Here is a 21,251-nt window from a genome sequence, read left to right on the forward strand (position 1 = left end):
TTCGACTGAACTTGTTCTCGCACGTAGATTAATGACTTGCAATTGAAGGGCAAGGGACAAGCTCGCACGAAATTGGCCGGAACCATGTACAGCGTTGGAGCCCCGAAAGTTCCTCTTGTTGCTATCGCGAGACAACAGGAAAACAAAACTTTTCACGGCCTGCGCGAATTTGCGGTTTCGCCGGTGTTAAATCGAGCGTGATCATGGCAGGCCTGGAATCCGCGAATCGCGCCAACAAGGCGGAGGCGTTATGCTCCGACTAATCTGGTAATTGGAGGGTGGCCCACGGAGGCACGGGGGTTACGGAGCAAATTGGGCTAATACAGAAGCAAACAGCGTGACGCCTATAAATACTACGCGGCATCGCGGGAATATTTTCGTGCGTCGAGTGCGCGAGAAGCATACGCACCACGCGCTCGTCGAACGCGAGCAACTTCAACAGCCGCTCACAGACCGGATCGATAGAGGTCACCGTGCGTATACATACAAGGTGGATCGACAACTATGACCCGCCATGAACATTCTCGTTGTTCATAATAATATGAAAAAAATTATACCCGTGAAAGACCCGTGTGGAATGCGAAACAGAAATTGCCTGTGTCGGAGAACGTCTTCGTTCCGGGGGTTAACGCCATTATTTATCCTTCAATTAACGCTTGTTCGAACGGGAGCCCTAACCCGAACCCACTAATTTCATATAACCACAGTCCTCAAGGAGCACCGGCGCACGCAGAATTTCAATTAAGGACACACCCTCGGACGTAATTCCCAAGGACGACCCAACAACTGAAGGCACTTTCTTTAACCCCCCCCCCCCTCCCCCCTCCCTCCCGCTCTCTGTTAATTGTCGACGCACCGAATCTACTTAAAGCACGATGTGAATTCTCATTTAGACGACATTCCAGCGTGGACTAGAAAGGTGTCGTGTGGACAGAGCTTAACGCGCAAAGGCAGCTCAAGTGTTCGAGGGTGGAGAGAGGAGAGAGAGAGAGAGAGAGAGAGAGAGAGAGAGAGAGAGAGAGAGAGAGAAGAGAGAGAGAGAGAGGTCTGCTACTTCTCACCCTCCAGATACGGGTTGCTTGGCGCGTTCCTATAATAAGTCCTTAACGACCTTTCTAAATGCAGTCGGTACCTACACGACCACTACCCACCATGTGACAAGAGCATCCATTAGACCGAGGGTTACGTGGTTCGTAGTGCGTGGGGTCGAAGTGGTCGATGAAGGGTGGTCCCCAGCCATGAACAGACAGGAACGGCCAATCTTTTTTCATTCGGTAGCAGAAAACGCTCTTTCCCGAATCTTGTCTCATTAGACACTGTTCATGAGAGATAATGAACAGTCTCGTTCTTCATAGACCCACGTCTGCGTGTTCTACATGCTTGCTACTAGCCTGTTATAAACCCCTTGACAGACTAATCCAATGAAATTCGATATACAGTCTCTTCCCGATATACAGTGTGTCCCACGAACTCTGTCCACTTGAATATCTTGGTTATTTCATACAATGCGAGAAGATGTTACTTACAGAAGTTGTAGGGTTTACGAAACTACATGATATGGTATAAATGATGTTCTTGCAAGTGAAGGCGTAGAGAAGATATAGAGGTCACCTTCGTTTTTTTTTAATGGAATGTCCAATTTTTTGGATTGTGAGGTGCTCCAAAGCTCGAATAGCCTTGATCGCCCAGGAGTGTAAACACAATTCGATCTTCTAGCCGATGTATGTCCCTGGGTAGACCCGTGTTGTGGACATATATAGAGAAAACACTGTAACGAAAGGTTCCATTCGTTATTGAACTTATCATTTGTACAAGCTCAACGCGTTCGCTGTCTGAGCATTCGAACTTCAATATAGAGAATGACCAGAGTTTTTTTTTTTACAGGTTTATGATTAGATACCCTGATTTCGATCGGACAATCGATGAAGCAGATTTTAGAAAGAAATATAAAACCGGGGGGGAGGGGGAAGGCACATTACCACTCCTTACTCTAATAGACTTTGAAATTTCAATCGTGCTATGCCCCCCTTGGAATCGAGATATCTACCGATACGAGACCGCAACGGGTTTGAAAGGTATCTGTTGCGCAGAAAAACACGGCAATCATTTTCGAGCTCGGCAATAGCCCGAAATGATGCAACGCGCGTGCACGCAGCACCGAACGCGAACCAGAGGAGCCGTGTATGCGGCGAGCGTTTTCAGGTTGCAACTGCACCTGTACCGGGGCAATAATTCAATGGATCGAAGCGAGCGAGCGCGGGACCGGGTGCAGAGCACGGTGCACCGCGGTGCAGCTCGGGAGGCACGAAGGAACACGGTAGTCGTGGAGAAACAGCAGAAATGATAAATCTCGTCGGGGCATCGTCGATGTCAATTATTAAGAAATAAAAGTCTCCCCTAACGCGACCGGAACAAAGGCGCCGAAACGGGGCCCCCGATGCATTTCGCCGCGCCGCAATAATTCAATTTCTCGCAGAAAACGTGCCGCGAGCCGTAGCTACGGTACCGCGGAGGATCGTAAAAAGCGCAAAGAGCACACGAATGCTGGAACTTGGAGCATTTCGTCGAAAGTTCGCAGCCGAGACGAGAAGGGGGTTGCGAAGAAATCGCGTAAATTGGTGGGAAAAAAAAAGAAAGAAACGTAGACGCCTGGGAAAGGTGTTTTTACGATACCCTGAAACTCGCTCCTAAATTTCGTCGACAATGGCGGAAAGCAACGGAGTTAATCGCGGAATGGAAACGGTTATCGATTTTATCCGAGTTGAGGTGAGCATTTTAGAACAAGATCAATTCTACCGAAGAGAGGAACAAAAAGTTAATGGCAACGCGAATGGTGAGCGAAAATGGAGAAGTAGACTAAACCGTCTAAACATTTCTTGTAAAGAAATATTTATATTGTTTCTATCATGTAACATTCACAGACACCGCGTAAAATACGCTCCAAGTATTTCTTACACCGTCGAAGAGGAAGTCGAGCGTGCTCGGACTAGGACTCCGCGTGTTTCGCGCAAAAGCAGGAAAGCCATGAGGAGGATGGCCATTTTCGCTCGGATGGCACACAAAACCGTTGTTTGCGGAGACAGTCAACACGATTTTTCGCGATAACTGGATTACATCGGCAAAAAGGGACCGTTGGGAAGTTTGCTAACAACCACGGAGTTGCGATTCGTCCCGTGCTTACGGAGCGCAAGGAAGGTCCTGGGAACCAGCGAGGTGGATAAGGTTGTCCGCACAATGTTGCAACAGTTTGATTGCAACACGCGTTTGTAGATCGTGTTACACTGGACCCGGGTATTCGGTGATCCAATTAGCGTGGATTCATGGTTTTATAGGAATGACACGGACACCACGAAGCACAGTTTGGTGTCTAACAAACAGCCCGGAATCGTTCAATCGAATACAGTCCACCGAATGCTTGAGCAATCTTAATTGACCGCGTTATAAAACTCGCAAGAACAAAAAGAAATTGGTTCCACGGAACTCGAGCTGCTTGCAGCTGTAAGACTTAAAGGATTCAGTCGACACTCGAGATAATTGAGCTGGGATTCAAGAAAGCTAGTGCAGTTTTCTTTAAATTACAACTGAAATGACCACGTTATGAAACTCGCAAAAAACGGAAAGAAATTGATTATGGAGAACTCAAGGTCCCTGTAGCTCCAACACTCAAAGTACTCGATGTAGTCGAGATTTCAGCTGAGATTCAAGAAAACTGGCGCAGTTTACTTAAACCTACAGCCGTTGCAGCAATTCTAGTCCAGGAAATCCGACGCAAGACCGACAATTTCGTATGCTAAGTTTCACAAGCGATGTCTTGAGTTGAAGGATTGAGTCCTAGGCCGAGCGTATCGAGTTTCTCGAGTTTCGAATCGATTGGATTGTATTCCTCGAGACCTGACACATCTACCGCTGTCGGAGCCCGATTATATCGGTATATTCAAGTTCAAGGTCGACTGCATCCAGTTTCTTGAGTCACGGATCGACCAGACCAGGTTCCTCAAGTGCAGGGTCGTCTATATCAGGTTTCTTGAGTCTTGGCTCGACCGTATGGGTCTCTTCGTGTCTAAGAATGACTATCGCGTACTGCTCCAGTCTTCTGTCGTTCTATCAGAACGCTGGAATCCTGAACGAGCTATCTTGGACTCTGACTGCGATCCGATTTCACGAAATCGACATTTTCCTCGATAATTCCAGCGATCGTCGGCGTACCATAATTTTGCGATCGTAGTGCAAGCGAAAAACCGAGAACGATCGCTGGCACGGGGGCTAACCGGTACTGGGGCTAACGATTTCGTAACGTTCTCCGTTAAAGTCGAAACTGCGCGTGTCCGTGGGCAAATAAAACGACGCCGAACGTTGTTGGCGTAACTGTTATACCGTAACGCATAAAACCAACCGCGTCTCGCGTTACCCGACGGCGCTTTTACATCCGTACTTCAGCATCGCGGAGTGTATACCTCTCGTCCGGAATATCCCCGATTATTATCCGTCGTTTCTCTATTTTCCAATACACCTCGTCGTTCCCATCGATTTCCTCGATGGGCACGACACAATGTGGCCATGAAGTGCGTTCCGAAGAGACGTTAGAACGCGCTCGCACGGAACGAGATGCACACCGGGTCGGTCCAGGTACCGTTACACCTTTTAAAGCGTACTCATGAGTCACAACGCTTAAATTGTCATCCGGCGTTACCACCCACCGGCGACGCCATGCCGTTGTCTATGCAAAACCGCTGTCCCTCCCCCTCCCACCGTCGGGGGTAATCGATCTTCGAGAATGTCACCGATGCCCCGTCGTGAACGATTAAACCCGAGCCGGGCTCTCTTTCCACGTCGCATATTTCATCGTCGCGTTTAAAAGAAAGACCGCAAACACCTCTTGGCCGGCCGAACGATTGCGACACACCCCGGATCAAAGAGAAGGAAAGGACACTGCCAGCTCATTCTTGAACTCCTTCCATTCAAGCCGCGGAATGTCGCAATCGGCGGCGTACGTTCATTCATAAAAATCCGCTCCGAGGAGCACGGTCAGCTAACGCGACGCACTGTGCAATTCTATGGGCCGTTTCTACTAAACAGGTGGAATTCGTTCAAAAATTGTCATGCCATGAAATAGCTTAAAACTAGATCGTTTCGTAAGCTAATAATTGAGATAGACTGAAAAGAACACGAACTTCTATCGGATATAATTTGATAAATAAATAATAGTGAATAGTCAAATACAAGACTCTTGAAGCAATCTATCAGTCAGTTTTAGCCGCATCTCGAGTCTATATATATATATATATATAAATGTCACGTTCCGTTTCTAAGCGAATATTTTCTTGTCAATGAAAACTGAAATGTATTTGTAGTACAGGCATGCATCTGTTACTACTAAAAAAACATTTCTAAATTCCTAAAACACCCAATTCTCATAGAAATTCAACAAAACGTAGGAAACTATACAGAAAATAACAGAGATGTCTCAAGAGAATAGGATAGTAAATAAATGAATTTAGGACACTCGCAGAGCAAAGAGTACGTACTCAAAGCGTTGAAGACACTTTTTTGCATAACGCTGCAATAACGCGTGGCAATTTGTCCGACCATGCGAGACTATAGCGCACACGATTTTACGATTCGCCATTGGATCGGAATTTGCATTTTCGCATCGGTGCAGGAAGTTCAAATAGCTGCGAACCTATTGTTTCTCGCGGCAGGTTTAGACGCGGATGAACTTATCCCCCCCCCCCGCTGCTCTTTTCACCTTTTCTCGGCTGTTTTGAATCGCGAACCGATCGCGGGTCGAATCAAAGGTGAGCGTGCACGGTTGCCTCTGTTTAGTCGATAATACCGAGCGATCACGAACAGGGTCGCGTGCGAAATTCCGCATCAGGGTGCACGTTCTCACCGGGAACCACGGATGCACCCGATGCACCGATGCACCGATGCACCGATGCACCGATACACCGGGACTCCCGGCTTCTTCTGCCCCGAGGACGCTCCGGTTTCAAGCTTCCGCTTCTCCTCGATTACAACGAACGTCGTGCGGGCTCTTAACATCACCTCTGCCTTTGAGACTGTTGTACAGGGTGCTATGTAGGTGGTTCGAACATCTGGCGGCACTTGCACTTCTGAGAATCATGCGATACGCGATTGCGGAACGATTATGCTACGTCACGCCCTCGGTGCAAAGCTGACAACTCAGAAAAGGATATTCTTCAGCAAAAGCATATTAGCACATCGTTGTCTCCACTGTTTTTGAAAACATGAAAAAACTTTATCAACAAAAATTCGGAGATTTCAAGGTCAGCTTCATTTTTTTAATAGAAACATGTTTTTTTTATGCACTACCCGATGTAGCTCGTCATTCTCTATAAAAGAGTATTAACCCTTTGCACTCGGCGCTATTTTCATTCTAAAGCTAAATTTTTCTTCCGTCTCAGAATATTTTCATTTTATTCGTACGAAACTGATGCGATTTCCACATATAATGTTTAAATGTTTAGCACTTTATTAAATAGAAATTTTGTAATGTAACAAATATTTTGTAACATTTTTTGCAATTACTTTGAAATGATGCCACAACAGTTTCTAGTGGTGCTTCAGAGTCACCACTCGAGTGCAAAGAGTTAACCTACCATTATATCAACTTTAATTTTGTTTTATTCTGTAGATCTGATTTCGTAATGTTCAAAAAGAAACGGGAATTATTTTTGTCTTGGAAATTCGTTATTTAATCATCGACATCGATATTGTCCCGTTCAAAGTAACTTTTAATCAATGAAATGAAATTGTTATAATGAACGTTCTTTTCTTCTTTAACAATCTCAACGACTTGAAGACAATTCACTTAACGTTTCTACCGTTTTAAGTAGCGCCAACACGTATTTCTCGTAAAAAAGAAAAACACCGCGATCTAACGAGAACAATGCATTCTAATAATGCATTGCGGTCTAATAACGCGTCAGCCAGTAATCCCGAAATCGCAGAACGCAGCCAGCCCAATACACGCGAGACGAAAGCCTGCACTGCGGACTCCAAACGAAATCTCCGGTCTTCCGATTACAGAATCTTTTCCCCGAGTGTTCCATTACCACTCGGCTTGTTCGAGAACGCAGTAACATCAATCGGCGAGATCGCGGCTCAAATCGAACACGATCCCCGCCGTTAATTATCGTCGTACAACGATACGCCGAATGAAAAAAACTGATCGTCGTGTCCGCGGGGTCTAACGATCCCCCGGCCGAGGTAATTAATCTAACGATACGAATCTCACAGCCTTTTTTTTTTTATCGTCCGGACAAACGCTAATTAGAAGCGATATATTATCGCCGGTGACTTATCAGCGGAAGAACTTGAATAATTCAAGGCATGATTACCGTCAAGGTGAGCCGGTCGTAAAGGTCATTCTTCGGCCGCAGCCTCTCGCAATTAAATTTACCCGGTGAGAATGCGCAGCCGGCTCGCCGAAAGCGTTTCCAGCCGCGGCGTTTGTTCGTTATGCTTACGCGAAAGTTCCCGGACGCCGAAACGGCGATCGAGACACGCGGAAGATCGCGAGACGTCGCGTCGCGCGTCGTTCGCCGCGGAACTATCAGCCTGGAGGATGATTTATACCACCTCGGATCCGGAGAGGCTCGTGTCCTCGACCAGAAATCTATTCATCTCCCGATCCAACGTCCACGGTGCAACATTCATCATCTAATGGCTCGATTAGCTATAAACCTCGCGGATATCTCGTGTCACGTCTTCGACATAGATTACGAACAGTTTGCGCACTGTTCATTAACCGTTCTCCGTCTCGAGTGAACGTCGTATTCCATCTGTTAATAATTTGTAGACGGCGGATCTTTGCCAAAAAATAGAAGTGCTCTACTTGAATTGCAACAAGCTGGAGTGAGATAGAAATTTTTGTTTTTTTTTTAGTTAACATGGTTCAATAGGTTGAAAATAATATAATGGTATTTTGAAATTCTTCTAATGTTTTCACTGTGTCTTAGATCACACCTACACATTTTTGTCAGAGATTTTCGTGTCCCTAATACATGTATAATAATTATTTCTCTTCCATACGATCTATTTAAAATATTGATCTTTTTAATTATCAACAATTCGGTGTATTTCTTGCGTGTTAACCGCGGGATTTTGTGTTTCTAGGTGAACCCGAAAACGCTGCAACCGCTGCTCAGCTTTTGCTATTTTTACTCGGTGCACATGGACAGACCTCTATCCTCCGCAGTATAATACGCAGGTTTGCGAGACTTGCGAGCGTGCGAATGATTTTGCACGAAAAATCTCTTCAGCTTTATATACGTTTCGTTCCGCTTTTACGGCGTTTACTCTTCCCCTTTAATTAGTAAAAGGGTCTTTCGTATCATTAGCTATTTGCACCGAGATCAACGTTGATCTCGAAAAAGTAAGTTGAAAAATATGTCATATAAAATTGGTAAGTAAAAATTTGAATAGTCGTGAAACAAATCCGAGGGTTGACCATTTCAAAGACGCGCATGTGTGCATTATGTGCGTCTAGTGTTTTTCAAACGAAAATTACTCCAAGTAAGAAGAAAATTAAAGTGGGGGTATAAAAACAAAAAATACGTCGTATGGAAACATTGATAATATTTCAATCGAGCGAAACATTAAATAATTTTGTTTTCACTTTGAAAAATTCATCCCCGAAGAGTGTATGGTGGTTCCTCGTGAATTGCTAAAAACGCGATTCGTACAAAGATTTTTCCACTTCGTCAGAAATGATGGAATACCGTACGAGGCGAGCGGGGATGATCCCCGGCACCAATTTCGCCGGGAAGAAAGAAGCAAGGATCGATCGTTGATAGCTCGGGGAGCGAAATTCTAAAGTTAGATCTCGTCTCTGCATAATTTCTGTTCGGCGTGTGTTCGCAGCGCTGCGGGACTTTGCTAACCGGAGAAGAAATGCCCCGCTGATGTAACTGTACGGTCTTGGCTCCCGGTCGGTCGAATATCTCGCATTGCTGGCCGCATAAATTTCGAGAAACATTTAAAAGCCCTCTATTTCAGGCCACTCGAGCCGCCTTTGTGTCTTTGCTCCGCGGGTCCGCTCTCCGTGTCCCTTCCGCACGATCGCATTGGAAACCGATCTGTCAGTACCAGGTCGCGGAACTCCTAATTCTTTTATCGAGAAACGCAAGGAACAGAGGCGCGCACGGAAAAATAGCGAAACCGATGTGGGCCATCCGCTTTTTGTGACCGAACTCACAGATGAAATGCTGATACAACTTGGATTCTGTTTTGCGAAGTTAGAACAATCACTTTACTACGCGAGGTGAAAACAAAATTTTGAAAAAATTGGTCAGAATTACAGAGAAAATACTAAATGTTGTATTCTACAACGTTCTTACGTGGGCCCACATCGAAAGTTTAAAAAATACGTTTTGTAGGTACGTATCGATTGTACGTATTCTGAAAATTTCATAAAAATCGGTCAACGTTGCATCGAGCTATAAACGTTTAAAGACGGTAAAAATTGCAGGTTGTCAGACACAGAAATTAACCAAAAATTTATTCTTACTTTTAAAAGCATTGACAAGTCGGAAACAGTGTAACAATGTTCTCAAATCTCTCTAATGGCTTTTATAGTTACCTATTCATTCTTCTTATAAATGTCTAATCGTCATAAATAAAACTTTAATCATATCTAACACATGGGACGAGTGAAGGAACTATATGGGGGTTAAAGTCAAACAGATTTTGGAACGATGGTCTGCTCGTACCATCCATCCAGCACAATACAGTCTGCCGCGGCTCAAATTCCGTCTCTTTCTTCAAAGTGGAAGAAGTTCGGAGGGATTCGTATCGCGCACGACCCAAATATCTTGCTCGTGTTAGGAGAGTGCAGCGTGGTCCGTATCAAGGGATCGAACTCGAAACACAGCCTGCTTTTCTCCGCGATATCGGAAACGCGAAGTGTCGAAGTAATCGGGCGCAGCAGTGCGTCGTATTCCGAAAGACGAAAAGCCTCAACGTGGCCCAGAAACCCGGTTGGAATTTAGTGCGTCCGCGGGGCCGAAGGTTTCTTGCCTTTTCCGAGGACTTCTAATTGACGCTGGGCAAAGAAACAGGCCGGATTCACCCGCGGAATTTCACCTGTCCTCTGTTACGTTACGAGCACAATGAAATTCCGGAGAAGGTAATGCCGTCGATCGCTTTGTTTCGTTACCTTTTCCCACGGTGTTTAACATTCAGCCTTCGAGCCGACTGTTGCTCTTTGCTGAAATTCGAACCTTCGTATCCCTCCTAACATTCGTCGGCGATGTATTTGCTGAAGAAATCGCTGAAGAAATCGCCGAAGAATTGCTGAAGAAATCGCAAAGCCGTTCGTAATTCGTCGGAGGAATTACATAGGTATCCCTCGTGCAAGCTAAACAAGTCTAATACGTTATTTATCCGTTTTGCGATGACCGCTCGATAAGCAACGGAGCGTGGGGCTCTAGAGGCGGACATTCGCGCGGACTAGTTTTTGAACGACCAATCGCGTGCGTTCTTCCCTCGCCGTTCACCTGTCTGCTTTTTCGTTGGAGATGACGAACGAATAGTGCTTACCCTATTCGTTCTGAACACTAGGGTTTACGCACCACCAAAAGTGACTATTTTACGTTACTCTATAAAAATAACGAGGAAATCGAAAAATGTCTATCAACATTTTTCGCCGTTCTTTAACAATACATATCCAAAGAAGTAAATTCGTTGAATAATTCCTTATGGATGCATCTTTACAATCTCACTAGTCGTAAATGAAAAATGTTAGAAAGCGTCCCGAACGCCTAATGTTAAATCACTAAGTCTAGCCATAAAGTTTTCAACTGGCACAGCAAGTTCTGTCTATTGTAACTTAACGTTGCGTACACAATTTACGTAATAAACTGAACAAGCTTGCAATCATCTGTCCAGACTGTTCCCCAGTCAGTGTTCTACCTGAGTTTTTAACTGTTACTACAGCAATGCGCGATGATATTCATTATAAATTGCTCGGTTAACCAAACTTATTAAACGAGGAGCCCCACGTTATAAAACTTTCTCGAAAGTATGAGAACCCCGCCGAGAGCCAGGGGCTTTCAAGTGACCCTGGTCTCGGGAGTCCCAAAGTTAACATCGTAGATCCCCGCGGTATCGGTTCTTGCGATGGGTTTAAAGTATACCCGTAGACCCATCAGGTCTTCATTAAGCTTACATCTCCTCCGATCCTTCACCTTTTTCCGAGCATCAATAATTCCGAGTATACTTCCTCCCAGTCAGACACTGGTCTTCGAAGACTGGTCTACATACAGGTGATCCATCTATTCTCGACTTATCTTATCCCATCCGACGCAGTGGCAGGCGTCGGGCTGGCGAACCTGAGTGCAACGGAACCCGATTACGATCTTTTCTTATTTTCTTCGCCGTGATGGCGTACGCTCGTTTTTTCCTTTCGCAACATTCACGATCTGCTTAACGTTTCATCTCTCTCTCTCTCTCTCTCTCTCTCTCTGTATTTAAAATTTTTTTCTCCCTATCTTCTTCCGGTTCCCTCGAGCCGGGATATCCGGAAACGAGAGAGGATTTTGCTTGATCGAGTTGCACGTTTCTCTCGCGCGACAGATATAATTGCGAATGAGATTACACCCCCGCCCCCGTCGCAAATCCTATTCAACGCTTTCACGTTGCTCGCCGTTTCGTGCATTTTCGCCGGATGGATATGCCCCCGAGGCAAAAAGGAAGCGGATTTTATCCAATATCGTCGCGTTCGTCAATTATAACGGCTCCCGGCTGACTATCCGCCCCGTAATCGAACGTTACTTTCCATTTAAAAATTAGCAAATGTTTCATTCTATATTGTTGCGTATCAATAACAGATGTTAAAGACGTTCGTTCGTTGCTCCGTGCATATCTCTCAGACATTGCAAATTGTGTCAACTCTGGCTGCTTCCTGTTAACAACATTCTCTCGAAACTCGCAAATAGATATTTCCCTTAGGCAACGAAAACAGAATAGAACCGTCTCGATTGAAAAACATTTAGTTGAATCACCCACGTGACTGTTCCACGTATAAAAGTGACAAAATTGTATTACTTTAAGTAACCTGATCCCTATCAAGGTGACAAGCCGAGTGGTTAATATAATTCGCAGAATGCAAGAAATAATTGCAATGTAAAAGTAATCGGAGATCGGGATATACACGGAACAGTATGAATAATTGAATTGCTAAGAGCTTCTTTGTAATTAAATGCGCCGAGAAAACTCATTGAAATCATATCTATTTGCCATTGCTCGCGCAACGAGCAGAAGAATTATAGTCGACCGATACGCGCGAGATTAGCGAACACGTTTCTTCTCGGTTCCGAGGAAAAACCCTTTATTTTCAATCTAATCGCTATGCGGTGATTCGCCGATTCGTTCGTGCGCTTTTTTCTACTGTGTCCCTGTAACTGTATTGCATGCTGCTCGACGCACTTCCTGTGGGTGAATTCCTTAACGAACTAGTTTTCAGCCGCGTTTGCATTTCAAGCGCATCGCGCGTGGTTTCTCGCTCGGGACGCACGGAATCGCTCGCGCTAGTTAGCATTTTGACCGAACACGAGCTTAATTTCGAGTACCGTTAGCAGCATACCCGACCGGCAGGTTTTTATCGGATCTAATTCGTAATTGAGCCAGGTAAACGGAACCGATCGTTCGAACTTGTTACCATGCATCGCACCGCGAAACGTTCCAGACAAAATTGATAGAAAAACTCGAAAACAATATTAGCCTCTCGCCATGCGATTTTTCTTACGGCTATAACGATTAGAACGCCTCTTCACCCTTGAGCTTGTATCATTCATTTGGAAACTTTCCAGCCGAATATATCGAAAAGTATGAAAGATATTAAAAAAGAAATTAAAACTGGTGCGCAGATAAAAAAAAGTATCCCACGAAAATTGCTGGCCTTTTTACCTACAATAAGACCCCATAATAAAAACATAAGTTTCCATTTGAAAAAACAAAGTTGACCTTCAATTGACCTTGAAAACGCCAAATACAAAACTTATACTACCCCCCTCTTTCCCCCTCGAAATCCCTGGACACGTGTTTTACACTTTTTTAATATCTTTCATACTTTTCGAGATATTCGGCTGGAAAGTTTTCAAATTAACACCCTTTGTAAACAGAGGTCACCTCTCCGAATCGACCGACGCGTCGCCTAAACTAAAAGCCTAGTGTCGGTCCTCGTGGACCGATGTCGCCTAAACGCAACCTTTCAACCTTCAACTTGCCCCTCAAACCACTCGTACTATTTATTATGAGTCTGCACTTTTCAGTGACCACGATCGATGGATCACCGATCCGCCCTTTCTATTCAAGCTTGACGGTGTGACCAGCAACGCTAATTATCGCCCCATCAATTAAACGGTATAAATTATAGAACACAATGTCGGCTTTCTGTTCACGTCCCACGAGTGTCTGCCCATTTTCATATTGAAATGCAACATGAAAATGACCTCGAGACAACCGTGGCATCTTTCATTCGGCTCTAAAAAGGGATATTAATATTAAACAATATACAATCGGCCTTGGAACAACCATGACAGAACGACTGAAACGCAATGTTCCTTTCGGACTGCTAAGCGGCCTTGGAACGGCTTCGAGTTAATCATCTACTTATTCCTAAGAAAAGAAAGGGAGTACAAAATTCTATAGGGACACGAACGTGACCTTGAAACTTTCTCCGTGTCGAGAGCCGGCCAACATAACGATGGTCTCCACTATACGAAACATACAATGGTAAAATATCGAACTACTTAATCGAGTTGCGTTGTTAAAATTTGACAGATGTAATTACAATTTCTATAAATTGGTCCATAAAAATCCGCAGTAGAAGCGCTAGGTGTACCGTGATTTTTGTGAACTTGGTTCAATGAACAACCGTGGCTGACTTCACCTTCACGAAGAGAGACCAAGAAAACGTCATCAAATAACTTCCATAACTTTATAGTTTCATCTTCAACAAAGAAATTGTCGTACACACACGATCAGGATAGTTATTCAAGTGTTACATTACAAGCCGAGATTGAAATAGGGTGGACGTCTATTATCTCATGGACACTGGGGCACCTTAGACCCCGCCCTTCGAGCAACGAGCCCTAACACCATAAAGTACCCACTCATCTTCAGGAAATTCGAACTTCCTCAACACCGCATGATCGAATTTCTCGCGATCCAACATACTTCCTGCAACGTGTTCACTTAGGGATTAAAACCCTCTTCTGACGGAGCCTAAGTAAACTTTAACACAGGCTATTATGGTAGGCTGCGTACGCTTATGTAAAATAAATATTATACGGATCGTTTTCAAGAAACAATTCAACATATTCTTGAATTCTTGTAATCTATGTATTGCTTCAAATCGCACCCACTCATTTTGCAACATAAATGCGTAATACCCGCAGTCCAATTATTAGATGCTGCATCTAATTACCTCATTTCTCACCACCAATTTGATTATCTGTGGCAGGTCTGGACGAAAATTGAATAAAAGTTTGAATGTTTTCGATTCGGTTCCTTTCTTGACACGTGGTCAAAACGACCGGGCCCACAATCTAATGAAAATTAATTAGGAGGGAAGAGGCGCAGCAGGTGTTATGAAAATTCGCTTAAATTAGCCCTGGTAAACATTACCATGCAAAGTTATGCAGCGGGCTAAACGTAATCACCTTTGCCGCACACGCACACACATACGTCCGAAGCATTATTTACAGGGATGCAATTATGTTACACGGATCCGCGGCCGCGTCGCCCGGTGTTATTCCAATTTGCGATTCGACGACGCATTCGAATATTTGCCGCGGATTATAGGCGGTAGTTCGATATTACAGAGTGAACGAGCATCATCGAGACACTGCGCAAGTATCATCGACAATTAAATTTGAATGCCTTGCAGTCAGACAGCAGGACAGAATCGAATGGTAATTTTTGTTCCGTGTTCAATTAGCCTCTTTCTTTTTAACTTTTTCTTTACGGACAGGTGGCCGCGAGTATGGTTACTCTGTACGAAGGAACGCGCCGTGAGTGTACGCTTCGTCTGGACATAGTGAAACGTGTGATTAGGTAGTGTTATTTAGGTAAAGTGAATGTTGCAGTATTAATCGTTAGACTGTCGCACCGTAGCCGGAATTAATTAGTCCGTATTCGTATATAATTAAAACGGTTTTTTTCGGACAAGAGTTCATTTACACTTTTTTATACATTTACAGTGTATATAGTTGCGTCAAATGATTGCAGTTTTATCCTGCACAGTTTCCAGAGGAAAATTTTTCGAAAATTCGCTCGATCAGCAAATAGGCTTTCTCTCGCGCATCTACAGGAACTAGAACACAATATAAAATCGGAAGAGTTTGTCTAGCACCCGGAGAACTTAGTAGAACAGTTAAGCGCATTACTTAATTCGTTTAGGCTACTTTCGAAGAAGCCAGAAATGTGAGTCAAACGTTCATCAGATTGCAGAGGACTAGACGCAAAGAATGGTTTCAAAAGTTACCTAAACCTTCGTCCAATAATCATCTACCTAATAGTAATGATTACACTGCTTCATGCATTTATGGTAAAAATGAGTGGATCCAATTTAAATCGGGAGACAGATTAAAAGCTTCAATACATTAGTCCCAACTTATGAAAATTATTAACCAGTTAGTCATGACACAAAATATTGCCATTTTTTCATGACGAGTACACTCGTCAAACACAGTTAACTGGTTAAAGGAAGAGAGAAATTTGTATATATTGTAATCGACGCAAACAATTTTTATTTTGCATAAAAATCCGCAGTCTATTGACCATACACGATTTTACTCAACCACTGTGATTATTTAAAAGCGGTTGTAGATAAAATAACTTGAACGGTAACACATGAAAAACCAACTCAGAGATGCACAACAATTTGAGGATGACCAGTAATTTGTGAATTTAAGAGATGACCGTGATTCTTCGAAAATCCGAACGCGGAAATATAAAGTATAATATTCTCTGTAATTTTGGAAAGTTCCTAGGGCCTCGCATGTGCGAAGCGATCTATCATCGCCGGTAGGCCGGCGCTAATGACATCATCCTACGCGAAATGAACTTCGACAAACCATCACCCCTGAACCGTCCCGGCGCGGCGGCCGTGCGATGCAAACGGATTACTAAATTCTTGCCAATATTGCCGGTACGAAGAAATTTGTTGCGGCGTTATTTACAACTGTACCGTAACTAGAACAATAGAACAATGGAACAATAGAGTAATGCGAGTGTAACGAGGTCTGGCGTTGCAGAACGAGTCCCAGCGCGAGTAAACGGGCCCGCATGCCAGCAATTTACGTTGTCAAAAAAGATAGAGGGGAATAAAGGACTGGCATGATCGGGGCAACAGTCCGCCGCGGAAGATCGCGCGAGGATCAAAGCGTTCCAACGTTACGTTATTTGTCGCCCGACTGTCTTTTTCTCCTTCTTTCGCGACGATTATATCCCGTTCGTGGAATCCCGAGGGTGCCGGTCTGTTTGAGACGTCGTTAGTCCATAGGATTGGTCGCCGGTCCGAAGGTAAATACACCTGTGCCTTTTGAATTCGTATTTGTCGAAAGACTGCTTCGGGATAAACGCGCCGACTCCTACACAGATGTCCTCGAAAGGATCGCCGTTTATTCGAACGCTGACTTCGTTCGCCGGCTACGAAAGCATTATTCTGAATGAACAATCTTTCTGAATGGCTGCGGATCGAAACCGGTACAGGGACACCAAAAACCGTGTCCTGTGTGTCCCGCGGCTTGGAAATGCACGCTTTGATTCCCCTTTGTCCTTTGTGAAACACTGCTTTGCTCGTCTAATTTCGCCAGTTTCTATCGTACGGACCATTCCTTTGAGTTATTAATTATACAATACCGTCGAACACTTATATCTACAGTTAAATTCAGTTTATGCTTGCCGATGATACACTGGGTCACTGTTGACCCGTGCTTTAGGTCTAACTAAAGATGAAACAGAAACAGAATTTTAGAAAAATAGAAAAAAGTGGTAAAAAGATGGTTTAAGGCAAGTTCCAACTCGTTCCCCATGTTAGCACCAGAATCGCCAGATCAAGACTTGTTCCCCCACTCTAATTTCCCCTTCCACCGCGCTATTCCCCCACCACGGCCCGGTCGCGTGACGCATTCCGTCTTTGTCGTGCCTATGTCACAATGTCACGTGACTGACCCGGTACTGGCAGAGAGAGGGTAACTTTTTCCCCTCGATTCGTGCTCCCTCCCCTCATCTGGCATCACTGGCTAGAACTCCCAGGTTTAAGGAATAGTGATATTTACCTTTTCGATGGCTTCCAGCGCCGCTTCAAAACTCCCAGCATGAGTAAACCGATGTAAACGAGGCCCAGGTACCAACGGGCTTCCGACTCCCAGGAGCGTATCAACCACCACCACCACCAAAACCAATCACCACACAACAACCACCGGTCAACCTCGTCGATCTTTCCGAAAGACCTCTCTTGTCACCCGAGTCACACCATGATCGTCCACCGTTCCGCGTTATTTGGCGCCAGATTAATTCGCTACTCCTCCCCTAGGCGGACACTCGACAGATCGATAGATCGACACTCGCGACGCTCTTCCGTAAAGGATCGTAGGTCCCCTCGCCGATTGGCTCGCACTTTTAGCGCGAGATGATACGCTGTTTCATGGAAAGAGATCGAAAGGTTTCAAAAACGCGAGCACCGTTCGCAGCTGACTTCGAGTCGCGCGCCGAGGTTTGGATCAAGCCGGATAAGTGTTATACTTGCCCGTGCATAGATTGCTTCTTTATGCGAAATTAAAATTGCGTCCGCATGAATTGCAAGTGACGGCAACCATGTAGAAGCTTCTTTTTTTCTTTAAGAATCTTAGTAAGTTTAAAATGATATACTGATATTCTGAGATCCTCTTAATCTTTGACCTACTTTAAATTACATCCACTCGTTTTTGCCATAAATGCATAAAATCCGCAGTCTACTCATGAATCAGGGAAGGGGAGCCAATTACTCTGCCTATATCAGTTATACTTATTGTTTAAGCTATACTATTTTTTAAAACTTCATAAAAAAGATTTAATATCCTTTTTTAACGCGACGGAATTATTTGTGCAGGTTTTAAAATGAACTTTCACGTTGATATATTCATTGTACTAAACTTGATTAGGATCTGTAACATGCAAGAAAGTTGGAGGATTACTCAGTATCATACATTTAATTTTTTGCAATTTTTATTTCATTAAACAACCTACTTTGATTTTATAGAATTTTTTGGGTTTCTAGTTGGGCGTTCAGTGTTAATATTCGTTATCCTTTAAAAATTAGTGTAATTAATATAGGCACAATAATTGGCACTGCCACAGTAATCGGGTCCTTTACCCTAGCTGTGATCAGTGATCGGAGAAACGTTTGAATTGAAGATTTCTCTCGCGGCAAACCGATTGTTGTCGTGAAACGCACTTCCGCGTTACGCTTATTACAATTTTAAATACCTTTATCTTTCGATCTGTTCAGATAACGAGATAACCAGCCCTCGGATTAAGGCGAACTGTGACGTTACGTCATCAATGAGTGAACGCTAATTTTTCCACGGACAACGATAAGAAAAGCTCCGTGCTCTAGGAGAATCGCGATCGTTTCTCTGATCCGTTAAACGCATAATAAGGTGTTCGCGCGTCAATACGGGTGAACGTACTGCGACACTAGAATATAATCCGCTGGTAAAAGAAAGACACGTCAATAGTTATGTCGCCCCTCCCTCCACCCGTCAACATAGACATGATAAAACGTCGGGTGTAATCGGAGCAAATCAACGAGGCTTCTCATTGTCCTCTTATCAATGGCAATCGCCGATTGAACGCAATCCCGGACGTACTTGAGCGAGTCAGATTAATTAACCGGAAAATTGTAAACACGGCACATGAGTGCCAGTACTACGAAGATCCAATCTTTCGATCCGGAGAAAACAACAATCATTGCAATCGATAATCCCCTCTACCGACGCGAGATGTTTACATTCGCGAGTGTGGTCTTTAGTAATTGTATTATAAACCACTATCGCTCTGATCAGCTCCGAAGCAATAATCCGCAGTTACTTGTCCCCGTGGTAGGTATGCCATTGATTAATTAGCACAAACTCAACATGACTCAGCACAAACGCTCCCTAACTATCCCGAATTAATCGTCCGTCCCGAATAATAAATTACAACGCGCGAAACCTACAATTTGCTCGAGCTTTCAAGAAAAACATGCACCAAAATCCATAATATTCTTCCGTATAATCGCTGTACCCCGAAACACAATAAGTTAATGGCACGATGCAGTTCCAAACAACGTAAGGGACCCAATCACTGTGGGGGAACCAATTACTGTGCCTATTATGAATATTAACCCTTAGCACTCGAATGGCGACTGTAAGGCGCCACTAAAAATTGCTGTATCATTATTCAAAATATTTTTGACATTATTCAATTTATCTGTATTGAATAAATTACTAAACATTTCAGTATTGCACGAGTAAATTGCGATTTTCATTAAAACACGCAAAAATATATATATAGAGGGGTAATTTTCTAGGTTGGAAGAAATGTTTTGTTTTGGAGTTAAAATAGCTTCGAGTGCAAAGGGTTGCAAAGAGATATGAAATTTCTTTCATCGAAATCAGTTGATATTAGATACTTTATTTGTTCTCCTCGGCGTTACAATTCTTATAACAACACCCTTCCCTCCTCTCGCCGCACCTAACCTAAAATCAGTTAACATATACGTTAAATATCTCTTTCATGATATTCATTACGCTTTAAGAATAAGTATGATCAATATAGGCACAGTAACTGGTGCCCCCACAGTACTTGGGTCCCTTACCCAGCACCTCCTACAATATCACGTGTCAACGTCAAAAATGTTGTTCCAGTCGTCTAATCCGTCAATGGCGCACTGAAAAGAAACGCGCGGAAACGTTTCGAGCGACTCTGGAACGGTTTGACGTTTCTCGAAGACGCGTATCGATCGCCACCTCGTACGTGCATCGATCGATCGATATGTTCGGAACAATCTACGAAACTTGGGAAGATTAACGAACGTTCTTGCAAACGCAACGTAATGCAACGCAACGTAATACAACGAAACGAAACCGAGGACGGAGCGTTTGCGCGGAAACGTTGCCAACGAAACAAACCCCTCTCTCGTTTTTCCGCGTTGGTTATGAATCACCGTCTGGTCGAGGGGGTCATTCGAGGCACCCGCAATACCACTTGCCACTGTACGCAAAACACAAGGAGGGCAACGAGAGGATATACTGGTGGCACGGTCACGAACAATGATTTTCAGCCGTCCGCTAAGAGACCACACTTTCTCGATCGGTCGGCGAAACGGATCGGTGCTCGTCGTTTTACCCACGTTTTTTTTTTTTTCGATCAACTCGAGCCCCGGTGAGCGTGTATCCCCTGACAGTGGACGAGGCGAAAACACTCGACGACAACGTTATCGACGCGAGTCACCGCGGTGAAGAAACGAGCGATCAGGCGGAAGTCGCGCGCGAAACACGGACACGAACCGGCTGCGCGCCGAACTCGAACTGAACCAAAGACAGAGATGGCAGACACGCGGTACTCCTTCCCGGCTGCTCGCCGGGCTTCTCGCTTCCCCCACCCTTCGACGACTCCCCACAGACTTCCCCTGCCCTGCCATCACGGCCAGGCTCGGCTCAAGGTAGATACAGTGAATCACAGCAGTATTCGCGCACTTTTAACACTATTCCTACCGCGACCGGTCAAATGACCGTTTTCAAAATTTCCATTAGAATTTCCCATATACAACCTAATTGAATCGCCTTTAAGCGGGCCGGCAGGCATTTGGCCTTGACTGTCACGCTATGTTACGCTGTGCCTTGTTTTCTAGACATCTTACGTCTTGAACAAGTAAGTAATCAATTAAAAATGCGTAACACCGTGTTTGTACGTGTCTGTACAGAGCCTTTTTTTCGATACGAACACTAAATCTCTTGAAGTTAAGAGAATCTCTATGCAATATACGTATATGAACTTGCAAGGGTCAAAATCTTGACAAATCGACGCTTCAATATTGCAATGAGCAGTTTAAAAGTGGTCACTTGTGTTTCCTAAGAGTCCAATCTACGTCTTACAGAGCCCAAATTGCGAATTTATACCTGATCGTGGAGTAATTTGGAATATCCGGCGGAAAACTCGTTTTCTGAAGCAAGTATGACGTCACAAGATGGCTGCCG

At 44.3% G+C, this 21,251-nt stretch overlaps 1 protein-coding gene and 1 long non-coding RNA gene across 7 annotated transcripts in view; both read right to left on the reverse strand.

Moving 5' to 3' along the window:
• Positions 1-1,640, reverse strand: part of LOC143353682 (uncharacterized) — a 50,442-nt gene extending 48,802 nt beyond the window's left edge. The window contains exon 1 of the long non-coding RNA XR_013082193.1: positions 1,612-1,640. This is a non-coding gene — a long non-coding RNA (uncharacterized LOC143353682). The remainder of the gene's footprint in view (positions 1-1,611) is intronic.
• Positions 1-17,705, reverse strand: part of LOC143353678 (uncharacterized) — a 448,475-nt gene extending 430,770 nt beyond the window's left edge. For 3 of the 6 annotated variants that reach the window (XR_013082192.1, XM_076787167.1, XM_076787170.1), the window contains exon 1: positions 17,310-17,704. Coding sequence is in view for 5 of the 6 variants with exons in the window: in XM_076787167.1 (XP_076643282.1) it covers positions 17,310-17,350 (41 nt within the window). In the remaining variant the exon portion in view is untranslated. Of the gene's footprint in view, positions 1-17,309 lie in introns of all 6 variants that reach the window. The other 3 variants (XM_076787169.1, XM_076787168.1, XM_076787171.1) reach the window with 2 other exon arrangements.
• Between the last annotated feature and the right edge of the window lie 3,546 nt (positions 17,706-21,251).

The sequence above is a fragment of the Halictus rubicundus genome, chromosome 4 (genome assembly GCF_050948215.1).
Source record: "Halictus rubicundus isolate RS-2024b chromosome 4, iyHalRubi1_principal, whole genome shotgun sequence".
NCBI lineage: Eukaryota > Metazoa > Arthropoda > Insecta > Hymenoptera > Halictidae > Halictus > Halictus rubicundus.